The sequence below is a fragment of the Haemorhous mexicanus genome, chromosome 5, assembly GCF_027477595.1.
Source record: "Haemorhous mexicanus isolate bHaeMex1 chromosome 5, bHaeMex1.pri, whole genome shotgun sequence".
Taxonomy (NCBI): Eukaryota; Metazoa; Chordata; class Aves; order Passeriformes; family Fringillidae; genus Haemorhous; species Haemorhous mexicanus.
In genome coordinates, this window is record NC_082345.1 from 40,438,246 (window position 1) to 40,453,072 (window position 14,827).

Genomic DNA, 14,827 nt, shown 5'->3' on the forward strand with positions numbered 1-14,827 from the left:
TTCCCCCTCCCACCTCCTCTACCAACATGGAGGGCCGCGCGCCGCCGCCGCGCGATTGGCTAAGAGGCCGGCCGTGCTTTGCATGGTCTCACCCCGAGTGAGGAACTACATTACCCAGGATACCCGCAATAGGGGCGTTGCCCCGAGCCGCTTCTTCTCTTACGCATCTCGGCTCTGTCTCCTCCCAGGCAGGAGGGACGGGGCGTGGTCTCGCGAGAGTCCGCGCGGGCCAGCGGAGGGGGCGCAGGGCGCGCTGAGACCGTTGTCGTGGGCCCATGGCGGCCGCGGAGGCGGCGGCCGCGCCCGACCCCAGCGGGCTTTCCCCGAAGGAGGAAGGGGAGCTGGAGGATGGCGAGATCAGCGACGACGACAACAACGGCTTCGGGCCCTATGGCGGCGGCTCCGAGCCCGCCGGCGGCTTCGGTAGCGGCGGTAACAGCAGCAGCAGTAGCAGGCCGTACTCGAGGCGCCGACCGCCCCCCGGGCTCCACGGGAGCGGCTCCATATCCTCCCCCGGGCGGCCCTTCCCGCGCTCGCGGCACCAGCCTCCGCCCGACACGGGACACGTGCACGGCCACGGCGGGTACCGGCCTAAGGACTCGTTCCGCTCCCACCCGCCGGCGCCGCGGATGCCGCCGGGCTCGCACTCCGACACGGGCCCCCGGCTCTCCTTCTGGGAGCGCAGCCACAACGCCCTGGATCGGTTCCGCTTCCGAGGCCGGCCCTACCGGGGCGGTGGGCGCTGGGGCCGGAGCCGAGGCTGCAGCGATCGGCCAGGCAACCCTCCGGGGAGGCCGCCCGGAGGGGGAGGCGGCGCCGGGTTCAGTAGCAGCCAGGGCTGGAGGGAGCCCTCGCCTCGGAAATGTATCCTTGGGACGTGAGCGGGGTGTGGGGCCCGTGCTGCTGCGGTGGGCCTGGGTGTGGCCGTGCCGCGCTACGTGGCCCAAAGCCGTGGGAAGGGACGCGTTTCCCTCCCGCTCTGGCAGTCGGATTCCCGCAGCAGTAACGGAGAGGGAGGCTCCCAGGATAATCCTCGGGGTTGGTCGGGACAGCCGGCCCTGCTTAAGGAGAGGCTGCTGGGAAGTCGGATTACTGCCGTGGCCTGGCTTGCGGCTTGGCCGATCTGTTGGGTGTTGGGAAAAAGGAAAAAAGCATAGCCTGGAAGGAAGCTTTTCTCGGTTGGATTCCGGGCGGCTGCTTTTGTAGCCCCAAGTGCGAATGTTGTGAAGTGGGGTCAGTCTGTTGGTGCGGCAGTTTTAATATGTACAATTAGTGTCACAATTGTAAAGCTAAGACCCTAAGCTTGTTAATTTGCTGTATTGGGCAATGAAGGATCTACTGGTTTTTTTCATTTTCACTTTCATCCCTTCAGAGGCTATTACACATGGGTTTAGGTTTGGTCAGTTTTAGCTAAGCTGGAGTGGATCTGCACACACAAATTGTAGTTTGTGTGGGCATTCAGATGAAAGCCATACCCACCATTTCTTGTAGAATGTTCTCCACTGATTGCTCTTAAGACTTTAGATGATTCATTACAAGAGTTCTGATATTTTGTCCTTTTAGGAGCAGGAATTGGAAAAGGGGTGGGAAAAGCTTCCCTAATTTTTCTTGTCTGCTAGAGGAAGTAACGTAAAGAACTGATGCTGAGTATAGCTTGAGGCAGCTTGGTTACTTGATTGCATTGTTGCCTAACTGAAAATGTAGATGAGTAGAAAAACCGGTGAGCAAGAGAGATAATGATTAAATCTTATTTTCCAGAGTTTTACAGTGTTCTATTGTCCTTCATATCAATAGTCAAAGGATGTGTTTTTGCTAGAAACAACTGCGTTGGTTGATTTCTTGGGTCTCTTGGATCTTGTTTTAGATACAAGATTATTATTTATGTCATTTTTTAATTTGTTTAAATGTAGATGGAATCTGTAAATTAGCAATGGAGATGATTTTATTTAGTCTCAAGTTACAGCATTATTGAAGGCTTCATTGGAGCCCTTCATTGAAGGGTTTAATCTTGAGAGGCAGCAAGTGAAGATGTGATTTGCTCAAGGTTTCACAGTATGAAAATTCTAATGCTGAAAATAGTTTTTAAGTCTCTTTGCAGTGTTGCTTTGAGTACCTGAAAGTGGTTACTTTCTGTGTAAGGAGTTTTGCAGGGCAAATGTGGAGATTGTCCTAAACAGAACTTGCAATGTTTCTTAATTAGACTGATGCAGTCTCCTTCTCTCTCTTAATTAAAAGAGATTCAGAAACAAATAATTCAATTTTCAAACCAAAAGTAGAAAATGAGGATGTTGAAAGTGTTCTTATTCCTGGCACTTAAGATTTATGTATCTCTTGAAACATGATAGATGGAGGATGTTCTATTACTCTTTAATAAATGAACATTCAGTTGTTTATGGATCATATAGTTAAGGAAGGTCCATGATTTTCCCTCAATATGAGCTACTTTTTTTTTTTTTAACATCTTTGCCACCTAATACAGTCAACATTAGAGAATTAATAAATACTAAGGTACCTCCACGTTGCTAACATTAATGGAGTACCGCTGTAGTTCATTGGCTTGTGACTTCAGAGGAAGCTTTCATATCAACTGGTACAAGGAGGCTTGTGGCCTGGAATGGTATCTGAAGTTCCCCCTGGAAAATAAAATGATTTAAGTGTCTTGAGTCCTGATTTGGGCTTCTTCTTAGTAGCTGGTACAGTGCTTTGTTTTGGGTGTTAGGTGAGAATAATGTTGATAACACACTCGTGTTTTAGTTGTTGCTGAGAAGTGACTACACTAAGTCATGGACTTCTAGCATCCCATGCTTTGCCAGTGAGGAGGTGCACAAGAAGCTGGTATTGTGCAAAACTGAGACCCAAACTTGGCCAAAGTAGTGTTGCATACCACAGAATATCATGCCTGGTGCTGGTGAGCTAGCTGAGAGCTACTGATTGCTGCCTGGGGCTGGGCTGGGCATCTTGCAGTGGGTAGTGAGCACTACACGTTGTATTGTGTATAACTCCCCTTCCTTGGGCATTATTCCACTGTCTTATGTTATCTCCATTTTCATTATTATTACTGTTATTTACTTGATTTCCGTTATTAAACTGTTCTTTTTTCAGCCCACATTCCCTTAACCCACATTTCTTTTTTCCAAGTTCTTTCCCCGTCCCACCATGGAAGGGAAGGGAGGAGTGAGTGTGGGGTAATAAGTTGCTGGGGGGGGGTAAATCATGACAGTCTGGTAAGACAGGGATTGTTTACTTGATTTATCCATGGAACTTGTGCTTTGCACCACGTTTTGTAGGAATATATATGTAAGTGGAGTAAGGAATATTCTTTAAGGTGGAACACTTGAAGAATTCCTGTAACTTTTTTTGGAGGTTAGCTTTTATTAGGCTTTTCTCCTTCAATTCTTGGCAACTTTAGTGTTAAGCTCATATATAGTAATTCTCTAGGAATTCTTGCATAGAGAATTGTGGAATTTGAACTTGAAATACAGAACCATTATGGAACTTCCCATTTCCATTGAATTCTGAACTCTTCACAGTGTACAATTTTCTTCATTTCTAAGTCCCAGTTTCTTCTTTTTGGTTCTTGCATGAAATTTCTCTCGAGTTGGTTGAAGCACATTTGTTTTAATGTGTACATGCTTGTCTGCCTTTCACTGCACTTCATGGCGTCTTGCATTCTATGTGTAGAAACACTAAAAAAAATTTTCTACATATGTGAACCACAGAATTTCTAGTGTGAGCTTCTAGCAATTATATTGTCCTGAGCACAAAAAAACCATCTCAAAACTGTCTTGTTATCCATCTCCAGATGACTTTGGAAGCTATTTAAGTATTCCAATAGCAAATAGCAGTTAGACTTATTAGCTTCGAAATTCCTTGTGACTTAGAAAAATGCGAATGTAGCTGTCTCTTTGGAAGTAGATAGGTGTTGGAAGGGAATTTAGCAGATAAGCTTATTGCATAATTTGGTGTTATACTGCATGCAGCTTTTAGCATTTTAAACATATTTATAGGCTGTTTGCTTTTTGGATTTTATGTAGTTTATCTTTGCTGGTTTCTGCTTTTTGTGCTGACACTTGAGAAAGTGCTGTATAGCAAAACTCTTCCTGGTATTACCGAAGTAGCTTTTGCAGGATACTTACAGAGATTCTTCATACTAATGTTGGAACTTAACAGCAGAACGTCCAAGTAGTCGATGCTTGTTGTGAGCAGAAGACAAATATGTTTTCCTGTGGATTCAGTATGTCTGTGTTCAGAGGACACCTATTTTAGCTTCTGGTTTTACTCTGTTTATTGTTTTAAGAGATGATGTTGTTGAAAAAGCATTTTGCGTAACTGGGTGTGTGAGTCAGCTGTTATCACAGTGGGGTTGATACTGTGAGTCAAATGAGTAAAACCTGGCTCTGTATCCTGAAAGATTTCCCCTTGAGCATGATTATTTTACATGATCATTTTCAAGGGTCAAGTTAAGGTAAGAGGAGTTGATAGTGACATATTAGTGACAACTTTTGTTCTGGGTGGAGGTGCCTAAGAATATTTCCGCTGCTTGCCTTGAACATTCATAGCTAAACTTTTCTAAGTAATTAGTAATTCCCAGTTGTCTTCAGCATTCCTGAATGTTTTGATCACAAGTCTTTGTTACCTTTTTTTGTTCCCTTCAGTTGTTCATTGATTCTTCTGTGCCTTACCTCATTTGCTGAGCTGCATTTACTGCAGTGTGTAATTGTGCTATGGCCAAACTTAGTATTGGCTAGATGTGGCATTTTATGAAAGTCTAAAATGAGTAAGAAGGAATCTAATCTGTCTTTTTCAGAATGTCAGATGGCAAGTTAGTACTGGAGTTATGAATTCTGGAAGTTTGACTTTCCATGGTAGAGAACCATCTCAGCATTATAGCTGTTGTTTCAGGAGGGTCCTGTGAGTAAGAGATGAGACTTCTCAGCAATTCATGACCTTCTTGTCATAATTAGGATATTTGAAATTGTTGATTTGAGAGAATGTTTGTCAATATGTAATAAAGGCTGCAGCTTTTGCATGCTGCTTGTATTTATTCAGGATATTTTTCAAACTAGCCTTAAGGTAAAATATGTGAGAATGGTCATAAGTTACATTTGTCTTAATTGGTCTTCAGTGGTAATATTGCTACTGCTTTAAGATTATGCAAATTCTTGTCTTGAATTTCTTAACCCGTAATTCAGCTAAAACTTTTGGAAGGTCTCCATCTAGAAAGCAGAACCACTCTTCTAAAAATGAAAGCTCTGTGGAAGAAAGTTTTGAGGATCTGCTCTTGAAGTATAAGCAGATACAATTAGAGCTTGAGCACATTAATAAAGATGAAAGACTAGCTTTGAGCAACAGGGAAGAAAATGAAAAACAAGATGGTGAAAAAGTGGACACTGAGGACCAAAAAACTGTAGAAAATGACAGTATTAAAACGGACTCTGTAAAAGAAGGACCTCCTGAGGAGAAAAATCCGGTTATGGGCTTTCAGGCATTTGAACTGAAACCTCTCAGACAAAAACTGCCTACTCCAGCTGAGAGGAGCAGATTGAAAAAAGGCAAAGAAGGAATGAAGCAGTCCTCGCAAAAATCTGAAGCAACAGAATCTGGCCAAGGTAAAGAAATACTTGTAAAGTTATTTTAGCTTGTGAACTTCTGTTTGCTTGTTATTGATGCCTTGTGAGGCTACCTAGAACAGAGGCTAGACAGTGTTAAAGGAATAAAGTAGGTATTTATTAAAAAGGTCTTCAAAGAATACACTTTAGGCAGTACATGAGCCTGTCTGTGGCTCCACTTAAGATGGACGCTTGGTTTGCAGTTTTATTTTTGGTCTATTTACAAATTGGGGTTAATTGTCCAATTACAGCTTCAGGTTTTGAAGTCCCATCCTCCCAGACTGCTCTCCTCAATTTGCTGTTGTTTACACTTTTTGGGCCTGAAGCTGCAATGGTGTTCTTGGTTCTTGGGAAAGGATTGTTTTGTTTAACTATACTGTGAAGACAACTTGCTAACACTTTATATGAAGTTCACAGTTGCACACTAAGGCAGTACAGACTCTGGAAAGTATGAAAGCTAAAAACTTAAGGCATCACTGTTACCTATTGTATTTACTAGATGTTGAGGAAAACTTTACTGTAATTAAAATGTTCAAAGTTACAAGTTAAAGATTTAATGTACTTAACTCTTGTGTTTTTTAGTTCATTGAATTACATAAACATGTTTGGAAACTTTTGCTTTGGATTTGTATTTTAAACAGTGTGTTTTCTTAGACTGACTGTTTGGCAGAGAGCATGAGGACAAGACTTGAAGGTTTCAATTGCTGTTCAGTTGCTGTTCAACAGCAGAAATCATTGACCTTCTGCTGAAAGTTTTAGTTCTGCTTTTGCCTTGTTCTTCTCTGCAGAAGAAAACTGTGGGGTTTTTTTAGCTGAGAAGAGAACATTTAGAGACCCCTTTTTCCGCATTTCACCTTTGTGTTTCTTAAGTGCAAAATGAGAATTATGGAATATTCTGAGTTGGAAGGTAAGGATTATCAAGTCTGACTCTAAAAAGTTAATGTTCCATACAGGGATCAAACCCATAACCTTGGTGTTATTAACACCATGAGATATTTTCACAAGAATTACTTTGGTCATTGTTGATATTCACAAGCAGTCAAGAAATCACAGGCCAGAAATGGAAAGGATTTGTAGACAAAATGAAGCCAAAGGGTAGAGTATTAATGTCTTGTCTAAGATAGTTCTGGGCTGCTGACTAAAGAGGGTAATTGCTGAGATGTGTTAGCCAGTTACTGAAAAATAAGTGATCATGTCCACCTGGCCTGTACTAAAAGCATTTGAGCTTACTTTTTAAGTCTACAGCAAAATAAGGCAGCTGACTTAAGCTTCCTACTCTCAAGGCTGCTTGTCCTTCTAGTAAGTGATTGCTGTTGTTGAGAATGGTGCTTGAGGCTATCACTTGTCATCTGGTGTTCACTAATTTGCCAGTGTGTGTAAACTATCAATTTGAGTGGGAAGAGACAAAGTAGTTAATGGATTGAATAAGAATGCAGGTGAGTAATTGCCAGCAATATGAAGAAGGGTAGGACTAAAGCATTGAAAGTCATTTTGTATGACTTCAGAACAAGACAGATCTTGTAAAGAAAATAAAAGAGAAAACTGATAATTAGTAGTCAAACCACCTCATTCTAGGTAATTTCTCCCCCTTGTGTGTTTCCCATTAATAATAGATTTTTTTTTTGTGTTCTTTTAAGAGGTCATACAGATTTTATTGACACATATGACTAAAACTAATTTTGGTAATAAAAGAAAAACTAGTAGTCTGTGGGAAGAGAACATAGCAGGGCAGGAGTGAAAAAGGTATTTAAAAAGCAAAATAGTCTCAAAAATCCAGTTTCCAAACTTAAAAGCACTGAAGTTGGTAATACAGTTGATATGATAGTGAAAAATAGATGCTGTAATATGCATATTAAAAGCATTTAATTTTTGCATGATATTCAAATCTATGATATATGAATGATCTGAAAGCAGACAGATTATGTATGAGTGAATGTTTATGACAATTCAAGGCAGGCTTCCAAAGAAAAATGCAGCTAATTGGAGTTATTGCCGATTCATGTGTATTAAGTGAATATATACTACATTAATCTCTTTACTGCCACAATGCCTACTGCATGTATTGGGAAATCAGCAAAATTTGATTTTCACATTTTATTTATTTTTACATAGTGTACTAGATATTTCTGCAGGCTTGTAAAAGTTGAGGAAATTGTCTTAAAACTTAGGAAAGTTTCAGTCTCTCTCTCAAATTAATTCTCTGTGGTTCAGGTGCTCTGACAGGCTTGACAGTATTCCCTCCTTCACTTCCCATGTTGTGCATTAGCCTGCTGTGTCCATGTTGTCCCCTTCTGGTTTGAAAGGGTGTTTGTACTCGTATGGAATGTCCCTTCATATGCTTGCATTAAAAAAAAACTACCATCTGTCTTCCTGCTTTCATCCTGTGAAGTGTATGGTTAGGAACTTCACGTAGTATACTAACTTCTTTGAATTTTTTCTATAGTTCATATGGGTATTAGATACTACTCTTCTTTTTTTTTTGTATGTGCATTTTTCAAAAATGCATGCATTTGCAAAGAGGAAGACCTTCAGCATTTTTTAAGTTTCATTTTTGTTTACGTATAAGGTCTTGGTGTACTTTAAACAGTGCCTTTCTGAATGTAATTTTTATGAAGTGCTAGGGGAAGTTAAAGCTGTACAGAATCTGAATTTATTTTTCACCATTTTGAATAGTGGGAAGGAATCTTCCTTTGAAGAAAGAGTAATATAGCAAAAGAATTCCAAGCTTCTCTAAATTATCTTTCTCTGAAGTTTCCTTTGTCTGATGCATATAAACATGTATGGTTGTATAAAAAATGCATAATTATTTTTTTCAGCCAATTATATTACGGGATTATTTGCTATAATAAATTATGTAATACTGCAGCACGTTTTATACATTATGTATACATGTGTAAAATATAGTATGTTAGTGTGTATATATACATTATGAAAATTTGCTGTATTTTGTGATGTCTAAGAATTGAATATTTTAGCATCTAAATGTTTATAGTGGGAAAACAGTGCTGTACTGTTCATTTCCACCATTCATTCCATGATAACTTTTTTTCTGTTTGCCTTTGGTGTGAAATGGAGCAAGTGTGTTCTTACTGCAGCTTTGGGCCTTCATATTTAATTCTGCAAAAGAATGACCAGTTACTCAAAATAGCTGCCAGTGAAATATGAGATGCTCAGGACAGCAGCTGATATGAGATGGACGTATAAAACACTTGACAAGAAGTCTTCTTTTCCCCTTATTTGCAAATCTGTTTTTCTCTGTTTCTTGAGGAAGTACATGTGAGCCTAAGTTCATGTGTTACTAAGAAATGACAAGTCTTGCCTTAGGCTTTTGGAGTCCTGGTTTTATTAGACATACCAAATTTATGAGTGTTTGTTCGTGTGATCTTGCCTGTACCACTGCTGTTGTTTCATACTGTGTATCAGTGATATGATAAAATCTGGTTGTACAGATTAAAATTCATGTATCATTTTAATGTAGCTCTGTCTCAGGAGAAACCTCTTGTTCAAAAATACGTTTTTTTTCTCTTGGAAGGTACAGAAGACAAAGAGCAAACATCAGTGCGAAAGCTCAGCAGTTCAGATGTTGCATCTGAAAAGGTAAGAAAATATTCCTCCATGGATGAGGCATGCTTGCATTATGATACTCTGATAGCTTTTTCCAAATGGCAGTCCAGAAACATTCCGGTTATAGGAACTGTCAGTTTTTAATATGTGACACGTACCAGTAAAGTGGGATTTTGAGCTTTCTTTTAGTAAAAATAGTGGGGAAAGATTTCAAAAGCCCTTTCAAAGAAAAAGTTGTTAAATTATGTTTCTTGACTTTTTGTCTTGTCCTTTCTTCTGTTTTCTTCTCAAGAAGCTGCTTGATGATGAGGAGGAGATGTCTGAATTGCAACTTAGGCTTCTTGCACTTCAGTCTGCTAGTAAAAAATGGCAGCAAAAAGAACAACAGGTGATGAAGGAAAGCAAGGAAAAATTAACAAAAACGAAAAGTGTAACACAGAAAATCAAAGCCAGTACAAAAGCACATTCAACAAAAAAACCTAGTACTACAGGTAATAAGTTTACTGTTACTGAAAGGGCTGTCAATGGCATGGCCTAAAAAAAAGTTAATGTGGGCAATGAGCCTTTAGTCATTCTAAACTCTCACATTTACTCAAAGCTCTTGAAGAATCTAGGATTAGGTGGGACCAATTAGGTAAGATGTGTTAATCACAAAATTTTTTATTCAAAGGCAAGCAAACTTTGAGGAAGCAGCAGACAAAGACATCAAAGAAGATGCAGCAGCAAAAGGAGCTAGACAGGCGGCAGAAAGAGGAAGACCAGAGGAAACAAGAAGAGGAGGAGGAGAGAAGAAAGAGAGAAGAAGAAATAAGAAAAATTAGGGACCTCTCAAATCAAGAAGAGCAGTACAATCGATTTATGAAACTAGTTGGAGGAAAGAGGAGATCAAGAAGCAGGGTAAGAAATTTCTTACGTGGTGTTCTGGTGTTACATTTAGGATTCATTAATGATTTCTGTCTTGCCTCACCTGGTTTTGTGTCACCATCCTGTCTGAATCCCCCTGTTCTTCTCCCTGCTTCCCCCACCCCTAGAATAATCAAAATATATCAATGAAAGAAAAGCTCAGTGTACTTGAGTGTTTACAGTGCTTTAATCCCATGCTAGACAAGCATTCCCTTTTCATTTGGAAAATCAGTTTTCTATGAGTTGTACCTTTGCAAGTCAATGATAAAGCATTTTTCTTCTGAAGACATTTTGAACATAGTGATCGAAGAGCAGCCTGCAATTTAACAATAACCAGTCAGTGAAACTTCTTTGGTGTTCTTCTTTTAGATTTCAAGGTTTTCTTCTCCACATTTTCAGACTTTTTCTGTGTATACAACTTCAGTGGGTTGCTTCTCTCAAAATGTCATTGGAGGACTTGGTTGCTTTGTAGTATTTTTTCAATGTAGTATTTAATCTATTTTCTTGAGGCATAAGATACGCCACGACAAAAGATAATTAGTTTAACTTTACATAGTGTCAAATTGATCAAGTAATAGAGTTACTGCAGTGGTCATCATATCCTTGTGGCTGTTCTTGTTCTCTCATACTGAGATTAGCAAAAGGCACTTGAGTAACTAATGCCTGTCTCTAAAACATTGGTACATAACAGAAAAAAACACCTGTTTCTATAGCATTTATTCTTTTCAGCCTGGAAGCAATACAGCCAGTGGAGCTGGGTGCTTCAAGTGCTTGGAGCTAGTAATGCTGTGAGAAGAAACAGCATCTAAGAGAATTGAGGCTCCCTGTTTGAGGTCATGTTGTAGAAGAATCGTATTCATTTTAATACTGAGTGGAAAATGGAGATTAAAAATGTTTGACTGTAAACAGTAGATATTCTAGAAGCTACCAAAATGTCTTCTGTATGCCTCTGAAAGATACAAGTTAGGGAGTCTGAGAAGTCATACTTAGGTGTTCTGCATATTTTCAGTCCTGGACATTGATTGACATTTGTACAGTGTTAGGAGAACTTTAAGCAATCTGATTTATCAGTTGACAGTCTCTGGGTTTGTCTCAGTGTGGCATGTGGCTCCTTGTGGAACAATAAAAAGATTCTTCACCTGAGAGTTGTTTCTGGCAAGGGTAGTTCAAGCATTCTTGGTAGTTGCTGTGGCAGATTACCAGAAATAATAATGCATTTAATTCACTTGCAGTCTTTCAGAAATATATAACCATGTCCACTTACCAGATATATAATAACCTAAAAGGTATTTAAAAATTTTTTCCATGTATCATAACATCCCCCACCGCATCATCCTGGAAGAGATACAGTTTTAAAACTGTCTGTGGATTTGTCTAGTTGCTGTTTGCAGTGGATTTGATTAAAATGTTAAATACTAAGTTTTTTCTTCTTGTACAAGATAAGTAAATTGTATTTATGAATCAATTAGAAGAAAAAATTCTAAGGGCCTACTTCCGGAGTTTATTTCTTAGTAGTTTACTCTGAAATAATGATGGAAGACCAGGTATATAAAATACATTTTTGTCTTTTTAGTCATCAGATACAGACTTGAGATGGTCTTTGGATAAGCAATCTACAGAGAGTGCAGGAGGCATATATCAGTATGATAATTACGATGAAGTTGCTATGGATACAGACAGTGAAACTAACTCACCAGGTAAGACTTAGTTACAGTTTCCTTATATGGTGGTTGGTAAAAATAGCTAAAGTGTAGGAAATAAGCCACTGTTCTAGAAAGAAAGGGTTTTGAGCCGTCTGAATTATAGAGCTAACATTTTAAGGTGAGCTAATTGTGTTAATGCTGGCTCTTTCCATCTCTGCTGTAGTGGGATTTTAAGGTCTTCAGGATATATTTTGCTCATTGCAGTACTGTAGGTGTCTGGTTGTATATTCCCAACAGCTGTGCAGGGTGTTGACTGGACAGCAAGTTTGCAAAAAAAAGGGCCTGGGGGTCCCAGTGGACATTGGGTGACATGTGGGTTGACAGTATGGCTTTGGGTGACAGGCGAGCTGTAGCCTGGGTTGTGGCACTGTGACTGTTGTGGGTCAGTGGCTGGAGGGGCCTGTTAATCACTGATGAGATTCTCCTACTGTGAACCCAGAAAATTGGCAAAGTGACATTCTAGAATGAGCCTAGCAAAAGACCTTTTTGGCTAAGGAAAACTGTTTCAGGCTTGTTTTTCATAAAGTTTGTTGAGAGACTGGAGCACTTGGCTTGCAGAAAGAGACTGAGAAAGCTGCATTTGTGTTGAGAAGGCTAACGAAGGATTTTGCTCTTGTCTTCAACTACTTAGGCTCTGTCTTGTCTGTAACTGCCCACTAACTCGTCAGTCAAATGGCAGCAGAAGGACAGGTAGCACCACTTAAATTGTAACAAAACAAATTCTGCTTAGATAGAAGGTAGTCAAACACTAGCGCTGGTTTGAATGTTGTGGAATCTCCGTGGTCAAATATACCTGGAACTTGACGACCTGACTTCGGGGGCAGCCCTGCTTTGGGCACTTGTGCTGGGTCATACACCTTCCAGGAGTCTCCTCCAGCCTAAATGATTTATTGACTCTTGAGTCTGAGGTGCATTTTAGGTAGTTGGGTTTCTGTGTTCCATCTCAACATGTGGAGAGTTAAGAAGACTTCATTAAGCATAGTACTTGATTGGCTACTTTTTTCTCTTGCTTTTCATCTTCCACCCCCTTTTTTTGGTTTTTTTTGCTTCTTCTTTCTCCTTTCTTGTCAGCCTTCCTTATACATTGTTTTGTTAAAATATACACCTGCTGTTTTGTAAGCTACACAAATCTCTCTTGATAAAGCATCTCAATTTTTTGTTCAATGTTTCAGAATTTATCAGCAGTGCTTTGGGTCTGCTTCTGTCCTACCTTGTGTTGTGTTGCGTTTTGGTAGCCTGTAATCAGGCTACTGAGATACCTTGTTTGAGAAGGTAAATTCTTGCAAATGAAATTCAGTTTGAGGGCTGCATTACCTTAGCAGTACTGGTTGGCTGTACTTGTATTTTGTATATAAAACAGAAAAAGAAAATGTAACTACTCTTAAAAAAATATACATACATGTAAAGAAAAGGCACTGTGCTGTGTCTGGTGTTACCTTTGAATTAGTGCATCGTAAAAACGTTTGTCTCTTTCTACTCCATTAGATCAGTTGAAGCATAAAGCATGAGTTGTTGTTTAATAAATACCTGTCAGATATCTTACATTCAGTATTTTAATTACAGCTTCTTCCCCAGTTCAGCCTCCTTTCTTTGAGTGTCCAATAGGATATTTTCCACCTCCAGTACCACCAATTTCTTTGCCACTACCTCCTCCAATTCCAGTAAGTAACCTTGATAATTCTCATTTTGTATTTGATTTCTAATGCTAAAGCTAGGATTAAATTTAGATTGTATCTTTGCTACTATACTCTGTTTAATGATTCCCTTGAACTATCTGTTAGACTTGTGGTTGCTTTTTAAAAATTCTTTATTTCAGCTGCTTCTTGGCTGTTGCAGTTGTTGGTTAATGGAGGTTTTTCCTATTGCACTGAAATTCTCTTCATTGTTAGAGCTGTGCTTTTTCATACAGAAAACAAAAATTGTCTGAAGCACATAAGGGAAAAGAATGAACTGGAACTATTAGCACAAGGCAACTTTGCCCCTTATCTCTAGGCCACATATGTAGGTAGATATGCTTGATGTGACTTGTTACCTAGAAGGGGGAAAAGCTAAGACATACAGCTCATCAGTCATTCAGACTTTGTGCCTTTTGACTGTGTTTTCTGTCTTCTCACATAAGAGTCCACATGGAAGTTCAATTAGTGTGGAGTTTTTTTAATTACGTTTTTTTTTCCGTGAATGATTGTTGCTCTTATCAAAAAAAGTGATAGAAAGGTACCATTTCTTCTCATGACAGATTCTGAACTTTTGACTAAGGGAAGTTGTAATTTTGTTAGCTAAGACTGTTTCATAAAACTGTCTAAAAGACTGCTGGTCGACTATATTTCTCTGGCTGGGCTACCTCTGGTGCGGATTCCCACATTTAGTATGTAAATACATTTAGTATGATTCTCACATACATTTTGTATGTCTCCACACCTTCCACTACCTAAATCTAACTTTATTGCTTCCATTAACCTCTGTGAGAAATAACTTATTGTTCGATCATGGCCTTTGACAGAGATGTAAGTGTAGTTTGAATGTTAATTAAACTGACACAGTTTAGGTTACTTCTAAACCATGGAATAATCTAGGTGTCAACCTCTTCGAAGTAATCATAAAGGGGTTGTAATTTTCACATTTCAAACCTTTGTTTTATTTTTTTTTTGTCAGCCTGTACCATCTTTGAGCCATCTTTACATGGAGGGTATTCCTTGTGTTTCTCTTGAGCCACCGCCACCTCTTCCCCCTCTTCCCCCTGAAGAGCCTGAACAGCCACCAAAACCTCCGTTTGCTGATGAGGAAGAGGAGGAGGAGATGCTCTTAAGAGAAGAATTACTCAAGTCTCTAGCCAACAAGCGTGCTTTCAGAGCCGAGGTACTCTATTGTTTTTCAAATGTAAGCCTCTAGATGGCAATCTTGACTAAAATTTCAATGTGACCTGCTCTAAGTCAGGCTTACCAGGGGTATTACGCTGCATTTCTAGAGACTTAAAAATCAACAAGAGCCAGTCTGGAATTGTAAATTGCACCTTTCCTGTTATTTCTGAAGGAATTATGAAACTTCAAG

The 14,827-nt window shown here is 39.7% G+C and overlaps 1 protein-coding gene across 4 annotated transcripts in view; it reads left to right on the forward strand.

Moving 5' to 3' along the window:
- The first annotated feature begins 208 nt into the window (after nt 1-208).
- ZFC3H1 (zinc finger C3H1-type containing) overlaps nt 209-14,827 on the forward strand; it is a 41,863-nt gene continuing 27,244 nt past the window's right edge. Inside the window, exons 1-8 of one of the 4 annotated variants that reach the window (XM_059846910.1) lie at nt 209-864; nt 5,193-5,609; nt 9,142-9,206; nt 9,466-9,664; nt 9,844-10,070; nt 11,650-11,773; nt 13,343-13,440; nt 14,432-14,635. In XM_059846910.1, the coding sequence (XP_059702893.1) occupies nt 276-864; nt 5,193-5,609; nt 9,142-9,206; nt 9,466-9,664; nt 9,844-10,070; nt 11,650-11,773; nt 13,343-13,440; nt 14,432-14,635 (1,923 nt within the window). In that variant the 5' untranslated portion in view covers nt 209-275. The remainder of the gene's footprint in view (nt 865-5,192; nt 5,610-9,141; nt 9,207-9,465; nt 9,665-9,843; nt 10,071-11,649; nt 11,774-13,342; nt 13,441-14,431; nt 14,636-14,827) is intronic. The other 3 variants (XM_059846911.1, XM_059846912.1, XM_059846913.1) reach the window with 3 other exon arrangements.